Source organism: Mobula birostris, chromosome 20 (genome assembly GCF_030028105.1).
Source record: "Mobula birostris isolate sMobBir1 chromosome 20, sMobBir1.hap1, whole genome shotgun sequence".
Classification (NCBI taxonomy): Eukaryota; Metazoa; Chordata; class Chondrichthyes; order Myliobatiformes; family Myliobatidae; genus Mobula; species Mobula birostris.
In genome coordinates, this window is record NC_092389.1 from 27,388,408 (window position 1) to 27,406,395 (window position 17,988).

At 43.8% G+C, this 17,988-nt stretch overlaps 1 protein-coding gene across 1 annotated transcript in view; it reads right to left on the reverse strand.

Moving 5' to 3' along the window:
* Positions 1 to 14,579, reverse strand: part of slc37a2 (solute carrier family 37 member 2) — a 72,731-nt gene extending 58,152 nt beyond the window's left edge. The window contains exon 1 of the mRNA XM_072238385.1: positions 14,169 to 14,579. Within this exon, the coding sequence (XP_072094486.1) occupies positions 14,169 to 14,227 (59 nt within the window). The 5' untranslated portion in view covers positions 14,228 to 14,579. The remainder of the gene's footprint in view (positions 1 to 14,168) is intronic.
* Positions 14,580 to 17,988: the final 3,409 nt, after the last annotated feature.

The following is a 17,988-nucleotide window of genomic DNA, read 5'->3' on the forward strand; positions in this document are numbered from 1 at the left end:
GTCATTGGGTGTATTTAAGGCAGAGATAGATAGGTTCTTGATTAGCCAGGACATCAAAGGGTATGAGGAGAAAGCAGGGGAGTGGGAATGACTGGAAGAATTGGATCAGTCCATGATTGAATGGTGGAGCAGACTTGATGGGCCGAATGGCCCACTTCTGCCCCTATATCTTATAGACTGCCTTATTAAAGAGTCCTGTTACAGCAACCATCTAAAACGTAACTGGCAAGAGTGGGACTGATCCCAGCATCCCCTACAATCTTCAGAACAATCTGTGGTAGGATTTTTGTTTCTTACTAGTATTTGGCAAAAATAAAATCAGTGATTTTCTACTATCAATTAATAAAGATATCAATTTTTGCTCTTTTTTTTAATAAAAGCAGCTACCTGGGGGGGGGGGGGGGAAGAGAGAATGCGAGGAGGAAAGTAGATGGACACAGGAAAATTTCTCTAATATTCCTTACAAGTACATCCCGCAAATGGAACTCATCGGTGGTCTTCATGCACCTTCTAAATCATTTGCTCCTCCTTCACATGTTAAACTGGCTTCATTCTATACTCCTGTCAAAAGAACTTACAGGTCATATAGAATCAGCACAATGCATAGTATTTCTACTTCTGAAGCCAATAAGAGTTCCAATTGCACCTGACCCCCCCATCTATGCAAATACACATGAAAAAAATCTAATTCAATAAAAAAAACTATTTGCATTATGATAAATATTTGAGGATTTTGTAAGCAGAAAACAGAAAAATCACCTTGCAGTTATTAAACAAGAGAATCTTAACACCACAAAGAGGAACTGCATCTTGTTTGGCCCTGTACTGTTATATCAAGAGAAAAAAAATTGAAAATGGATTGGCAAGATAGAAAGGGAACAAAGCAATAGAAAAGGACCTAGATTCAAAATGCCAAGCAATGAACTTAAAACTACTTTATTCAGATAGCATAAGCATCAAGACCACCTTAATAATTAAAATGATAGCAGACAGCTAAGCATTTATACAAGGATGAACAAACTGTGGGGGAGCGGTCACCTGGAGTTCAATTGCTAACATCAATTGTTGAGAATGACATGCACAGAGGTACAGTTTCACTACTGGGATTATCCCTCAGGGTACCAATTTGTGGAAAAGATATCAAGGTGCAAATTTGCAAATAAGATGTGCAAATGTCGTAGTGTGGGGAGTGGTGATAATGGGGAACTTCCACAACACAAATATTGGCTGGAATAGCAATAATCTATGGGTCAAAGAGGAGGAGAGGTGTTGGACCTGTGATCAGGAAAACTTTCTTGATCAGCTAGGTCACGAACAGCAAGCATTATCAGTAAGGGAAATGTTTAGAAAACTGCAATCATACTATCTTAAAGGTTTTAAAACAGCACTGGAAAAGAATACACATGGCTACCAAGTTAAACGTCAATTGGAGAAAGGTCAGTTTCAAAGTCATGAGACAGCTTTTGCCACAAAGTGGAAGCGAAGCTTGGCAGGGAAAACTCACTGAACCATTCGAGGCATTTACAGTCGGATATGTTTCAGCTACAAGACTAGACATAATCCTCATAAGTGAAAAGGTGCAGGTAAACTGAAACTAGAACTCCTTGAAAGATAAGACTGTAAAATACAGCAGGAAAACAATCTTGCCAATCTCCATTTTCCTTGAATTTCCATAATCCAAAGGCCATTCCATTTTGGCCAAAAGAATTTATGGGCCCAATCAAGCCTACCAGGGCAGCAGCTCAGCAAACAACTGTTGGCTCCAGATCAATGTGCGTGGGATGAAGACAGCCCCAAGGTCGGATGCTGACACATCCAATCCTCATTTTGGCAGTTCAACCAAATAGCAAAGCACCAACTTGGTGAAGAGAGAGGCCAGGTGCAAACAGGCACAATGTTAGGGAGGGGCACACATTAACAGTAATCTCATTTTACTTAAATAGGATATGTGCAAAATTGTTGCTAAGTTACTTTATAAATAAAGATAGCAAGATATAAATTAGCATTAAATATTTTTTAATTTAATGTTAAACAGCAACTAATTTGATTAAATCAATTTGAATAAAAGTAAACTATTCATTTCTGGAGACTTTCATACAGCAGAAAGTTGTCAAAGGCTGGAAGGATGTTTGGGGCCTCAGAATACACCACTGCACCTTTTGGAGCAGGCCCAGAATACCTGGACAAATGCACCCAGAGCAAATGCAGAAAGGCTGGTGGTAGGGAGAACAAGTATATAATTTGCATCATAAGACATAGGAGCAGAATTAGGCTATTCAGCCCATCAAGTCTGCTGTGCCATTCCATCATGGCTGATTTATAATCCCCCTCAGTCCCATTCTCCTGCCTTCTCCCTGTAACCTTTGATGCCCTGACTAATCAAGAGTCTATCAGCCTCCACTTTAAATACACCCAATGACTTGTCCTCCATCTGCAGCAATGAATTTCACAGATTCACCACCCTCTAGCTAAAGAAATTCCTCTGTATCTCTATTCTAAATGGATGTCCCTCTAGTCTGACAGTGTGCCCTCTGGTCTGAACATCCTCCCCAAATCCTCTACCAAGGCCTTCCAACATTCGATGGGCTCCCCCCCCCTTCTTCTGAACTCCAGCAAGTACAAGCCCAGAGCCATCAAATGCTCCCTGTGTTAACCCTTTCATTCCCAGAATTATTGTAGTGAACTTCCTCTCGACCCTCTCCAATGTCAGCACATCTTTTCTAAATAAGGGGCGCAAAACTGCTCAGAATCCTCCAACTGCTGTCTGACCAATACCTTATAAAGCCTCAGCATTACATCCTTGCTCTTAGTATTCTAGTCCTCTTGAAATTAATGCTAACATTGCATTTGCCTTCCCCACCACCGACTCAACCTGCAAATTAACCTTTAGGGAATCCTGCACGAGTCCCTTTGCACCTCAGAGTTTTGAATTTTCTCCCTATTTAGAAAGTGATCTACACCTTTATTCCTTCTATCACAGTGCATAACCACCCACTTCCCTACACTGCATTCCATCTGCCACTTCTTTGCCCATTCTCCCAATCAGTCTAAGCCCCTCTACAGACTCCCTGCTTCCTCAACACTACCCGCCCCTCCTCCTATCTCCATAGCTGCAAACTTGGCCATGATGTCATCCAAATTATTTAAATATAACATGAAAAGAAGTGTTCCCAACACCGACCCCACAGAACACCATTAGTCACTGGCAACCAACCAGAAAAAGAATTTGTTCCAAGAAGTATGGCTGTGTTTAACTGTACAACAGCATCACATGTTCTTCATATGGCAGAGGCCACACAGCCTATTTACTCTATGGCAGCCCTCACTTCTTCCCCATTCACATCCCTGTGACCAATTCTCTCACACACTTGATCTTCCTGCTTGCATGGGTAACTTACACTGCTTCATTTGCCTTTAAAATGTGAGAGGAACCAACATGGTCACAGAGAGGACACACAAACTCCAAGCAGACAGCACTGATGGGTCAGGTTTAAACCTGGGTCACTGGAGCTGTGCAGAGGTAGAGCGGCTTTGAGTAAGTGTGGCAAATCCCTGCACTTACTTATTTCCTTAAAAGGACTGGCAACTGCAAACACAAGAACAGAGAAGCAGGAGTAGGCCATCAAATCTGCCTCAGCTTTCAATGTGATCATGACTGACCAACTGACCTACCCATGCTAGCGCAGTGGTTAACATAACTCTCTTGCAGCCCTACAACCCGGGTTCAATTCCGCCGCTGTCTGTAAGTTCTCCCCAGGACCACACGGACGACCTCTGGGTGCTCCAGTTTCCTCCCATATTCCAAAGACATACAGCTTTGTGGGTTAATTGGACACCTTGGCATAAATGGGCAGTGCAGGCCTTTTGAGCCAGAAGGGCCTGTTACCGCACTGTATCTCTAAAATAAAAAAAACTGAGTCTACAAGAACACAAGAAAATTAACTTTATGATTTGGAATATAGAACAGTACAGAACTCAAAACCTCAGATAGTAACAAGTGTCATCGGTTCGTTGAGTGGTGTCTCAACAACGACCTCACACTCAACATCACAAGACTAAGGAAGTGATTGTGGACTTCAGGAAGGAGAAATCAGGAGAACATGCACACCAGTCCTCACTGGGGGGCGGGGGGGGGGGGGGGTTAGAGGTGGAATATGTGAGCAGCTTTAAGTTCCTGGTGTTGACATCTCAAAAGATCTGTCCTGGGCCCAATGGCTCTACTCCAAATGAATTTGAGGAGATTTGGTATGGTTTGGCAGCAAAAGCTTCTGTAAATTGTAGATGGTGAAGAGCATTCTGCCCCTTACATCACAGCCTCATATGGAGGCTCCAGTCAATGCACAGGATCACAGGAGGCTGCAGAGGATAGTAGACTCAGCCAGTTTCACCAAGCACACAACTCTCTCCACCTCTGAGGACATCTTCAAGAAGGCAGCACCCACCATTATAGACCTTCACATTTCAGGACATAGCTTCCTCTCATTATGAGCATCAGGAAGGAGGTGGAGTTGATGTGGGTGAAGATCTATATTGGTGTTGAAGAAAACAAAGAAATAGGGACAGGAGTAGGCCATTTGGCCCATCGAGCCTGTTCCACCATTTAATAAGATTACAGCTGATCTGGCTGTGGATACCGCTCCATCTACCTGCTGCTTCCCCATAACTCCTAATTCCCCAGCTATGCAAATATCTATAAGGATGCTTTTAAAGTTTGGCAAGAGAAGTGATGATATTTTTGCAGAAAGGATGGAATCCACTGAAGGTGGGAATTGGGGATAAGAGAAAGGAGTAAGAATCTGGTGGGGGAATGAATAAGAATGGAAGCTGTAAGCTCTCTTCCTGCTCCATCCCATACAGAATTACACTTCCCCAGCACTGAGCTGGGAAATGTTAATTTCCAGTGTTAATTCTCAATTCCTCAAGTCTGAGGCTGAAGGACAATATTACTGAAGTGATGCTGGCTTTGGGATGCACACATGACAGTTTTGAAATCTCCCGGTTCACAGCATGCAAACTACATGTCTGCAGTGATTTTATTTTGGCAGGTTTGTTTTGTGGGCTTAGCCTGTGGCTTACACTCATCCGTTGTGCTTCCCCGTCAGACTATTACAGCAACAAAACCAAGCTTTGATTTTAGTTGTATTTATGTGTTTTATTTAGTCATTAAAGTTCGCATCACACTATCATATTCTTATTTGCTGCTTAGGAAAATATCTAGTGCAGTTTTCTGAGATGTCCTGGCCCTTTAACTCATCTCTTGGTTTACACAGGGGTCCATTTGTACACAAAAGTGATAGTGTGTGTTTCAATGATGTTGGTTGCAGGATAAATTTTGGCCAGGGTACTAGGAGGGCAACATACAGCACCCCTTCAGTCTGGTGCTGTATTTAAACTTGAATTAATGTATTGAGTGGGACAGTGTACTCACACCATTCTGACTCAAATACGAGGGCTGTTTTGGAGCCAAAACTTTCTGGATATTATCTAAGTATGTGATGGTCTAATTTTAAACTTTGATTTTATTTTCAGCAAAATATGTGCTGAAACACTCTCATTCTATTATCCAAATCCCAGTATGATATCAATCCTCAAATTTTCTCTAAAGCATTAGTTCCTTTTGCATTCCTGATTTTCATCAATTACCAAGCTGTCTAGTCCTGAACTCTGGAATTCCCTCAGAAATTTCCTTCATCAGTTCAGTTTTAATATGATGCTTAAAACTTTGGTCATGACACCTGCCCTGTTCTGAATGATAACATTCCCATGGAGCAGCTTGGGAAAATTTAACAATCGTGAAAGTTCTCTATGAATGAAAGTTGTTCCAACATCATCCAAGGTAAATTATATAAACTGAGGCAATTTGCTACCATCCATAATTCGAAGAAGCTTTAAGATTTTAGGCACTTAATTTGATGTCATTTGTCATGCAAATCCAACATCAAGCTTTGTCCTTGCTTGCTGCAAAAGTGTTCTTTATAAATTTTAGTTCTTAATCATTATTCAAAAGAATATATATATCTTTTTGTACTACTCGCATGCCTGAAGGGAAATCCAGATTTTCTGGAGAAGTTGAATCCACAACCTTTTGGCTATTCCAGAAAGTGCTATCACTGACCTTCCAACTAAACTCACATTTGTTAAGGTGCCAATTAGCCCTTTGCAAAGCAAATGGGGCCCATTTCCCACTGCTCCACATGCTGCACTCAGTTCCAAGAATAGGCAGATGATAGAGAAGGGACGCTCTCAGTCAGATGGTTTGAGATGTGTCTATTTTAATGCAAGGAGTATCATGAATAAAGCGGATGAGCTTAGAGAGTGGATCAGCACTTGGAACTATGATGCTGTGGCCATTACAGAGACTTGGATGGTGCAGGGGCAGGAATGGCTACTTCAAGTGCCAGGCTTTAGATGTTTCAGAAAGGACAGGGAGGAAGGCAAAAGAGGTGGGGGCATGGCACTGTTGATCAGAGATAGTGTCATGGCTGCAGAAAAGGAGGAAGTCATGGAGGGGTTGTCTACGGAGTCTCTGTGGGTGGAAGTTAGGAACAGGAAGGGGTCAATAACTCTACTGGGTGTTTTTTTATAGACCACCCAATAACAGGGACATCAAGGAGCAGATAGGGAGACAGATTCTGGAAAGGAGTAATAATAACAGGGTTGTTGTGGTGGGAGATTTTAAGTTCCCAAACATTGATTGGCCTCTCCCTAGAGTGAGGGGTTTAGATGGGGTGGAGTTTGTTAGGTGTGTTCAGGAAGGTTTCCTGACACAATATGTAGATAAGCCTACAAGAGGAGAGGCTGTATTGGGAAATGAACCTGGTCAGGTGTCAGGTCTCTCAGTGGGAGAGCATTTTGAAGATAGTGATCACAATTCTACCTCCTTGCACTGGAGAGGGATAGGAACAGACAAGTTAGGGAAACATTTAATTGGAGTAAGGGGAACTATGAGGCTATCAGGCAGGAACTTGGAAGCATAAATTGGAAACAGATGTTCTCAGGGAAATGTACTGAAGAAATGTGGCAAATGTTCAGGGGATATTTGTGTGGGGTTGAGTAGGTACGTTCCAATGAGACAGGGAAAGGATGGCAGGGTACAAGATCCGTGGTGCACAAAGGCTGTTGGAAATCTAGTCAAGAAGAAAAGAAGAGCTTACGAAAGGTTCAAAAAACTAGGTAATGATATGCATCTAGAAGATTATAAGACTAGCAGGAAGGAGCTTAAGAATGAAATTAGGAGAGCCAGAAGAGGCCATGAGAAGGCCTTGGCAAACAGGATTAAGGAAAACCCCAAGGCATTCTACAAGCATGTGAAGAGCAAGAGGATAAGATGTGAGAAAATAGGACCTATCAAGTGTGACAATGGAAAAGTGTGTATGGAACAGGGGGAAATAGCGGAAGTACATAATGAATATTTTACTTCAGTATTCACCACAGAAAAGGACCTTGGGGATTGTAGGGATGACTTGCAGTGGACTGAAAAGCTTTAGAATGTAGATATTAAGAGAGAGGATGTACTGGAGCTTTTGGAATGCATCAAGTTGGATAAGTCACCGGGACCGGACGGGATGTACCCCAGGCTACTGTGGGAAGCGAGGGAGGAGATTGCTGAGCATCTGGCAATGATCTTTGTATCATCAATGAGGACAGGAGAGGTTCTGGAGGATTGGAGGGTTGCGGATGTTGTTCCCTTATTCAAGAAAGGGAGTAGGGATAGCCCAGGAAATTATAGGCCAGTGAGTCTTACTTCAGCGGTTGGTAAATTGATGGAGAAGATCCTGAGAGGCAGGATTTATGAACATTTGAGAGGCATAATATGATTAGGAATAGGCAGCATGGCTTTGTCAAAGGCAGTTCATGCCTTACGAGACTGATTGAATTTTTTGAGGATGTCACTAAACACATTGATGAAGGTAGAGCGGTAGATGTAGTGTATATGGATTTTAGCAAGGCATTTAATAAGGTACCCCATGTAAGGTTTATTGAGAAAGTAAGGAGGCATGGGATCCAAGGGGACATTGCTTTGTGGATCCAGAACTGGCTTGCCCGCAGAAGGCAAAGAGTGGTTGTAGATGGGTCATATTCTGCATGGACGCCGGTGACCAGTGGTGTGCCTCAGGGATCTGTTCTGGGACCCCTACTCTGTGATTTTTATAAATGACCTGGATGAGGAAGTGGAGGGACGGGTTAGAAAGTTTGCTGATGACACAAAGGTTGGAAGTGTTGTGGATAGTGTGAAGGGCTGTCAGAGGTTAGAGTGGGACATTGATAGAATGCAAAACTGGGCTGAAAAGTAGCAGATGGAGTTCAACCCAGATAAGTGTGAGGTGGTTCATTTTGATAGGTCAAGTATGATGGCAGAATATAGCATTAATGGTAAGACTCTTGGCAGTGTGGAGGATCAGAGGGATCTTGGGGTCCGAGTCCATAGGACACTCAAAGTTGCTACGCAGGTTGACTCTGTGGTTAAGAAGGCATATGGTGTATTGGCCTTCATCAATCGTGGGATTGAGTTTAAGAGCCAAGAAGTAATATTACTTGGAGTACTGTGCTCAGTTCTGGTCACCTCACTATAGGAAGGACGTGAAAACCGTAGAAAGTGTGCAGAGGAGATTTACAAGGATGTTGTCTGGATTGGGGAGCATGCCTCATGAGAATAGGTTGAATAAACTTGGCCTTTTCTCCTTGGATTGACGGAGGATGAGAGGTGACTCGATAGAGGTGTACAAGATAATGAGAGGCATTGATCGTGTGGATAGTCAGAGGCTTTTCTCCCAGTGCTGAAATGGCTAGTACGAGAGGGCATAGTCTTAAGGTGCTTGGAAGTAGGTACAGAGGAGATGTCAGGGGTAAGTTTTTTTTAAAAAAAAACGCAGACAGTGGTGAGTGCATGGAATGGGATAGAGGCGGAAACGATAGGGTCTTTTAAGAGACTCCTGGATGGCTACATGGAGCTTAGAAAAATAGAGGGCCATGGGTAAAGCCTAGGTAGTTCTAAGGTAGAGACATGTTCAGCACAGCTTTGTGGGCCGAAGGGCCTGTATTGTGCTGTATGTTTTCTACGTTTCCATGTTTAAAAGGTCAGCAGGCCAAACCTTAAAAACATAATTTGTTAATATTTCAATACAATTTTTTTGCAGGAATGTAACACAGCACAGATGCCCATCTCACAGCAGCTCAGCATGCAAATACAGCAGCTTTGTTTCCTCCCCTCTCTTGTTATGGGATCCAAACACACCTCCCAGTTGAGGCAGCAATACAATTGCTTCCCTCCTGTTAATACACTACATTTGCTGCTCAGGAAGATGCCTCCACCAGTATGAAGAAACTAAACAGATTGGGTGAAGACTTTTTGAACCACCTCCATTCAGCTGACAAGTGTTGCTTTGAGTTCTCAGTTCCCAGATACTTCAGCGTTGCCTTTTTGAGACCTCCATCTTTGACCTCCTGGACTGTTTCAAAGTTCGACAGGAGCAGGAGGAATAGCACCTCACCTTCAATCAACCACATTACAGCCTTTAAGATTCAATACTGAATTCAACAATTTCAAATTGTTGTGTAGGAAGAATGTGAAGAGTTAGGAAAGGATGAGTCACCCTCCACGTGCTAATGTAGTGTTGTGTATTTCACTGACGCTGAACTTTCAAATCAAAAACCTGCGGCCAGCATCGGTGACCCAAAGTTGTAGCCAGTATAGAACTGCATTGTTTCAAAGTCACATGAAGGGAACCTGGTTTAGTACAAGAGGCCCTCTCCTTCTGAATTTAGTTTTCATAACTTTTACAGAAAATTCATCAAAGGCAGGTAAATGCCACAAAGTTTTAAAAAAATTTATTGGCTCACAATTCTGTCTCTGCTCCGAGTGATCCTTCCTACTGCTGGTAATAGGACCTACGGCCACTTTTCTTACACAGACGTACACACTTCCTTAAATCCCTTTCTCATGCTACAATCATCGTCAAAATATTTCTTACAACTGTCTGACATGATTTCACAACCCCCTCCCATTAACAATGATTCCCCTATTTGAAAATGCCTCAGAGGAAGAGCATATAATTGGCAGGAGACACAAAGAACTGAATGTCCCATCTCTATGCTAATGTTTATTAATTCTTGGAACAGTTCTATATTACTTCACTGAATGGTCAGAGGCCCAATATCTGGAAGTCTAGGCCAGGAACTGGAGGCAGTCTGTCTCGGGGTTGGAGAGCTGTCTGTGTGCGTGTGAGGGAGAAAAGGGGCTTGTTTTGCTGTTGCTGTTGGAGCTTGTGTTGTTCTGATGAACATTGTGGGCATGTGATATTGGCACCGGAAAGTGTGGTGACATTTGCAGGCTGCCCCCAGCATATTGTTCGATTGTGCGGATTGTTAACGCAAACACATTCCACTGCATGCTTCACTGTACATGCAATAAAAAGTAATCTGAATGCAACAAATGAAGAATACTCTGGGATGCAAGGAGTTGTGAAAAGCGATACAAATCTTCAGGACCTTTTAAAAAGAAAGAGCTAACCAAAGAGTTAAGATTCAATACAAGTTGTCCAACACAAAAGAAATGTGTAAATCTCAGGAATTTTGACACTACCAGAGCACATGCAGCTCTGGCAATCTTGCTGGCCTATCCGAGGTCCACATCAGCTCGACAACAGAAGCTAAGAAAACACTGTCATCCATGATGAAAGATGTGATATTAATAAAATTAGAAACTAATAAATTGAGCAGCATCAATTTGGATTTATCAAAGGGAAACCATGTTTGGGGAGGGTGGGAGGGATAAACTCCCACGGCCTAGTAAATGCTCCCAATGGTGTGTGCCTCAAATAGCCTCTGACAACCAAGTCCAGCTCTTGGCCTTCATGTGGCTTAGCTACGAGCCTGGTGGAACCATCTCTACTGACAGGAGAAGGGGCAAAGGCAGGTTACTGGAACCTTAAAACCTGCGACACTCTGTTTATTACTAAAGACGCTGCCTGGTCCATAAATACTAGTTTACAAGCCAAAGGTGTCATTAGCAAAGTGATAACCCAATGATTCTGATACAGGTCTCTATTGTGGACTCTGGCACTCCTTCTCTGCCACCAGTCCCACAGACCTCCCTCGCCATTCCCAACATCCTTTGCTCCCGCCAGATTTACAAACTCACTCTCTGCTCCACCTTGACAAATAGAGTGCTGTGCAAAAAAAAAAGTCTTGGGCTCCCCAGCTATATACTGTATATGCACACCTGAAACTTTTGCACAATACTCTATTTTTGTAAGAAGTTTATATAGGCATCCATTAGTCAAGTGAGACCATGGATTTGCGCCTTGGAAGGTTTCCAGGGCGCAGACCTGGGCAAGGTTGTATGGAAGATGTTGTCCAAGGGAAGGGCATTACGACCCATACAGCTTGGCACTGGTGTCATCGCAGGGCAATGTGTGGTTAAGTGCCTTGCTCAAGGACACAACACGCTGCCTCAGCCAAGGCTCAAACTAGCGACCTTCAGATCACTAAACGAACGCCTTAACCACTTGGCCACGCGTCAACTTTTTGTAAGCAGTGACAGTGATAATTGCAGTTTCAGTTCTTTTACATAATGACTAGTAACAGTGGTGCATCTATTCCCCAATCAGAAGCTACAGCAGGGGTGCAGCCTCGGACACATTTATGGCAGGTGACTTTAGTTCCCTCTGAGACCAGGATCTGGAACCATGGTCTCACTTGATTGCAGCAAAGCAAAAGGAGGCAACCTGTGTGGTGGTAGTTTACTTCAAACCTTAAACCCTGATTTATACCAATGCCAATGTAGCAGCGACAGGAAGCTAACCATAATCGCGACAGGGGCTCGTGTGTCCCATCACTGAACAGTCAGCAACTTAAATTGGAATATCAGAAGTGAAATGCAGTGCACACCACCAAAAAGAGTTGACGGGATAACACAGCATTTCGTAAGGGAAGTGGTTAAGCAGTTGAGATACCAGCAGAGCACAGACACTGGGATTGATTGCATATTTCTTCTGAACTGTAGCCAGGACAGGCATGGGCCAACACCTGCCAGTTCTGATTCGATGACAGCAGACACATTAGTTACAAAAGTAGCAAACCACAACTTGAGTAACACACACAAAATGCAGCAGAAACTCAGCAGGCCAGGCAGCCTCTACGGAAACGAGTTCAGTAGACATTTCAGCCCAGAACACAAATCAGCTAGACACCAATTTCAATCCTTTGGGTCTATTTTCAGCAGCAGGGAAAATGGAAAACTATCCTTGAGGTCCAGTGTGAAGGGGACATACGGATGGTGGAGAAACCAAGAGGTAGAGGACAGGGAGTTCATCAAGGACATCGAAAAGTGTTCAGGAAGAAAAGTGACAAGATAACATCCCCATCAAGTTTGAACTCTTGCGTAACATTTTTCTACCTGCCTAAAGTGAAATGTGGAGTCTCCACTTCGTCTTGCCCTCGAAGGGTAGGTTATGTTTTCCACCGGGAAGCGAGGGGTAAAGGGCACGACATCTTCCAACCAAATATTGAACCAGGGTCAATATGAGTGAGGTTGATGTTCTGGAGCATGTTGATATTAAGGGAGAGGAGGTGTTGGAGTTGTTAAAATACATTAGGACAGATAAGTCCCCGGGGCCTGACGGAATATTCCCCAGGCTGCTCCACAAGGCGAGAGAAGAGATTGCTGAGCCTCTGGCTAGGATCTTTATGTCCTCGTTGTCCACGGGAATGGTACCGGAGGATTGGAGGGAGGCGAATGTTGTTCCCTTGTTCAAAAAAGGTAGTAGGGATAGTCCGGGTAATTATAGACCAGTGAGCCTTACGCCTGTGGTGGGAAAGCTGTTGGAAAAGATTCTTAGAGATAGGATCTATGGGCACTTAGAGAATCATGGTCTGATCAGGGACAGTCAGCATGGCTTTGTGAAGGGCAGATCGTGTCTAACAAGCCTGATAGAGTTCTTTGAGGTGGTGACCAGGCATATAGATGAGGGTAGTGCAGTGGATGTGATCTATATGGATTTTAGTAAAGCATTTGACAAGGTTCCACACTGTAGGCTTATTCAGAAAGTCAGAAGGCATGGGATCCAGGGAAGTTTGGCCAGGTGGATTCAGAATTGGCTTGCCTGCAGAAGGCAGAGGGTGGTGGTGGAGGGAGTACATTCAGATTGGATTGTGATTAGTGGTGTCCCACAAGGATCTGTTCTGTGACCTCTACCTTTCGTGATTTTTAATAACGACCTGGATGTGGGGGTAGAAGGGTGGGTTGGCAAGTTTGCAGATGACACAAAGGTTGGTGGTGTTGTGGATAGTGTAGAGGATTGTCAAAGATTGCAGAGAGACATTGATAGGATGCAGAAGTGGGCTGAGAAGTGGCAGATGGAGTTCAACCCGGAGAAGTGTGAGGTGGTACACTTTGGAAGGACAAACTCCAAGGCAGAGTACAAAGTAAATGGCAGGATACTTGGTAGTGTGGAGGAGCAGAGGGATCTGGGGGTACATGTCCACAGATCCCTGAAAGTTGCCTCACAGGTGGATAGGGTAGTTAAGAAAGCTTATGGGGTGTTAGCTTTCATAAGTCGAGGGATAGAGTTTAAGAGTCGCGATGTAATGATGCAGCTCTATAAAACTCTGGTTCAGCCACACTTGGAGTACTGTGTCCAGTTCTGGTCACCTCACTATAGGAAGGATGTGGAAGCACTGGAAAGGGTACAGAGGAGATTTACCAGGATGCTGCCTGGTTTAGAAAGTATGCATTATGATCAGAGATTAAGGGAGCTAGGGCTTTACTCTTTGGAGAGGAGGAGGATGAGAGGAGACATGATAGAGGTGTACAAGATAATAAGAGGAATAGATAGAGTGGATAGCCAGCGTTTCTTCCCCAGGGCACCACTGCTCAATACAAGAGGACATGGTTTTAAGGTAAGGGGTAGGAAGTTCAAGGGGGATATTAGAGGAAGGTTTTTTACTCAGAGAGTGGTTGGTGTGTGGAATGCATTGCCTGAGTCAGTGGTGAAGGCAGATACACTAGTGAAGTTTAAGAGACTACTCGACAGGTATATGGAGGAATTTAAGGTGGGAGGGGGTAATATGGGACGCAGGGTTTGAGGGTCGGCGCAACATTGTGGGCCGAAGGGCCTGTACTGTGCTGTACTATTCTATGTACCCGATGATATAAAAACGATGCTTACCAGCTGTCTCTGCTGAATGCCTGAACGCAACGGATTCCTGGCGGCAGTGCAGATCGCATGGTACACTCGGCAACAATAACTAACACCAGAATAAACAGGCAGCCGGCAAGTTTCCGAAAGCTCCTTCCGGGATGAAAAAAAACCCACTGCGATTCCTGGGTTGCCACAATTCCACGCCGGCAATAGTATCCGTGATTGAAGTCAAGTCTGCTTTAAAAATAATACTGTATCCATGCAGTGCCGGTTATGTAACAGTTTATACAGAAACAATGCATCATCACAGTCAAATGCGACAACAAATTTACAGAGCACGGTTTCCGGCACCGATCAGTTGAACATTGAGATGGATTAATCACATGCAGTTTATGGACAAGGCGAGTCGTCAGCAGCCAGCCACAGCAGAATTTCCACCGCCATGTGACCCATCTTAGACTGACGCAAGAGAAGCGAGGAGCCAATGAAAGCGACCCGAGTGCAAATTCAGGATGGGTGGAGTTTCGATGCAACAAAAATCTTTCCCCTTCATTCCCCGTGCCGGAGGCAGTGATTGATGGCTGCTAAGAAATAAACGTGCTTTAGTCGCGAAATTAAAAATACAGCCAAGAAATTCCAATTGTTTATATTTTGAAGTTAATCCATTAATTAGAAAATGTGTATTAAATGAAAATACGTTAATAGATGCATGCATATATTGCAAATGAATCAAAATCAGGTTTATTATCACTGACGTGTCGTGAGGTTTGTTGTTTTGCAGTAGCAGTACAGTGCAAGGCATAAAAATGACTATAAGTTACAATAAATTAATTAAATAATTAATTAGTGCAGAAGAGGAATTGTGAGGTCGTGTTCATCAGCCCTTGGACTGTTCAGGAATAGAATGGCTGATGGGAAGGAGCTGGTCCTAAAACATTCAGTGTAGGTCTATAGACTTCTCTGCCTCCACCACGATGGTATTATGGAAGCTATGGTAAGGCAAGGATGAAAGACAACATCCAGGTGAGGATGACTGCAGCACTGTGTTCTCAAACCCAGTCAAGGGAGATCTTTGAAGTGAGACCAGTGGAGCCAACCTTGCTCACTGCAGACAAATACGCAGTGGTGACTGCAACAAGTGTACTAAAGTTAGACAAGTGAGGTCTCTGTAGTGAGACTTTTCTAGAAAGGACTTCCTAAGGCATAGTGTCCCTTTACACAGTAGGGGGTGCCAGAGACAGGCGAGATAAGAATCATGGAAGGATGTGAAACACATCCAACAACTAAGGGATGATTGTTTTACTAACTTCAAAATACCATCAGTTGTCAGCTTGAAGTTTTGATTGACTTTTAACACCTCTACTGTGAATGGCAATTGATCTTGCAAGTAAGGAATTCAAACATATACAATTTACCAAATGGTCAATTTCAACTCATCAGCCAATCCTATGTAAAAATAGCAACACCCGTAAAAGTTGCTGGTGAATGCAGCAGGCCAGGCAGCATCTCTAGGAAGAGGTACAGTCGACGTTTCAGGCCGAGACCCTTCGTCAGGACTAACTGAAAAAAGAGCTAGTAAGAGATTTGAGAGGGGGAGGGGGAGGGGGGAGATCCAAAATGATAGGAGAAGACAGAAGGGGGAGGGATAGAGCCAAGAGTTAGACAGGTGATTGGCAAAAGGGATATAAGAGGATCATGGGACAGGAGGCCCAGGGAGAAGGAAAAGGGGGAGGGGGGAAAAACCCAGAGGATGGGCGAGGGGTATAGTCAGAGGGACAGAGGCAGAAAAAGGAGAGAGAGAGAAAGAATGTGTGTATATAAATAAATAAGATCTCAAAGCTCTCCGCTTCTTTTTGGATTCCAGACCTAACAGTTCTACTGTGCTTCGTCTAGCAGAATTAGTCCTTACTCTTAATAATTTCTCCTTTAGCTCCTCCCACTTCCTTCAAACTAAAGGTGTAGCTATGGGCACCCATGTGGGCCATAGCTATCCCTGCCTTTTTGTTGGCTTTGTGGAACAATCTATGTTCCGTGCCTATTCTGGTATCTGTCCCCCACTTTCCCTTCGCTACATCGACGACTGCATTGGCGCTGCTTCCTGCACGCATGCAGAACTCGTTGACTTCATTAACTTTGCCTTCCGCAATGGGTCTCTGTTGATCCACAACCTGCAGCCAACCGACGAGAGAATGTATGAAGTTGAGATTGCAATCACGGATGATGCCTCCACCGCAGTGCAAACACTCAATTTAACTGTCGATAGTAAGTAGCCGGCAGACCATTGAAGCAATTATATTCTGATATATATTTAAGTAACACAAACACGAGGAATTCTGCAGATGCTGGAATTTCAAGCAACACACATCAAAGTTGCTGGTGAACGCAGCAGGCCAGGCAGCATCTCTAGGAAGAGGTAGAGTCGACGTTTCGGGCCGAGACCCTTCGTCAGGACTAACTGAAGGAAGAGTTAGTGAGAGATTTGAAAGTTGGAGGGGGAGGGGGAGAGGGAGATCCAAAATGATAGGAGAAGACAGGAGGGGGAGGGATGGAGCCAAGAGCTGGACAGGTGATTGGCAAAGGGGATATGAGAGGGTCATGGGACAGAAGGTCCAGGAAGAAAGACAAGGGGGAGGGGGGAAGCCCCAAAGGATGGGCAAGGGGTGGGCGATGGTGGGGAGGGAACTGTGACGAACTCGGCTGGATCCACTACTCTTTGTTCTTGGACACTGGGGTTTCCTTACCACTCAATGCAGATGTTGAGTGAAAGGTTATTGTGGCATGATTCAACCAGATTTTCAACCACTTAGGACACTGCCAATGTGTATCTATAGAAGTTTGTCAAGGTTTTAGATGACATGCCAAATTTGTCAAAAATAGCAGTTTTTTTGTCCTGGCTTCAAGGCAGTGTGGGTGACAAGGACATGCTGTTCTCCTTGCGCACAAGTGAAATAAACAGTGTGTGAGCCACAAGAGTCTATGTGTTCAGAAATTTTAGTGATTTAATTTTATTATCAGCAAGGACAGTAGTAATGAGTAAGAGGGCAAGTCCAAATGGTGAGGGTCCTTAATGGTGGATGCCATCTTCTTGAGGCATACCTTTCAAAGGTGTCCTGAATGGTGGGATGGATTTTGCCCATGATAGAACTGACCCTCTACAACTCTCTGCAGCGTCTTTCGATCCTGTTCATGGGAGCCTCCATACCAAGAAATGATGCAAACAGTCAGAATGCTCGGCGGTATATCTGTATAAATTTGCTAGAGTTTTTGGTGACATACTAAATCTTCTTAAACTCTTAATGAAGCATAGCCACTAGTGTGCCTTTGCTTTGATTGCATCAATGTGTTGAGACCAGGATAGATCCTCTGTGATATCAAAGTTCAAAGTAAATTTATTATCAGAGTACATGTATATCACCATATACAACCCTGAGATTCATCTTTCAAGCATTTACAGGAAAATAAAGATATTTATGAAAATCTAGACATAAATGAAACAGCCAATGTGCAAAAGATAGATGGACAGATAGATAGATAATACTGAGAACATGAGTTGTAAATCTTGAAAGTGAGTCTGTAGGTTGTGAAATCAGTTCAGAGTTGAGGTGAGTGGGGTTATCCAAGCTGGTTTGAGAGCCTGATGGCTGAAGGGTAACAACTGTTCCTGAACCTGGTGTGTGGGACCTGCTTCCCAATGGATGCAGCGAGAAGAGAGCATAGCCTAGATGGTGACGACAGTTGATAATGGACGCTGCTTTCTTGTGGCAGTGCTTCTTGTAGATGTGCTGAATGGTGGGGAGGGATTTATCTGTGACGAACTCGGCTGGATCCACTACTTTTTGTTCTTGGA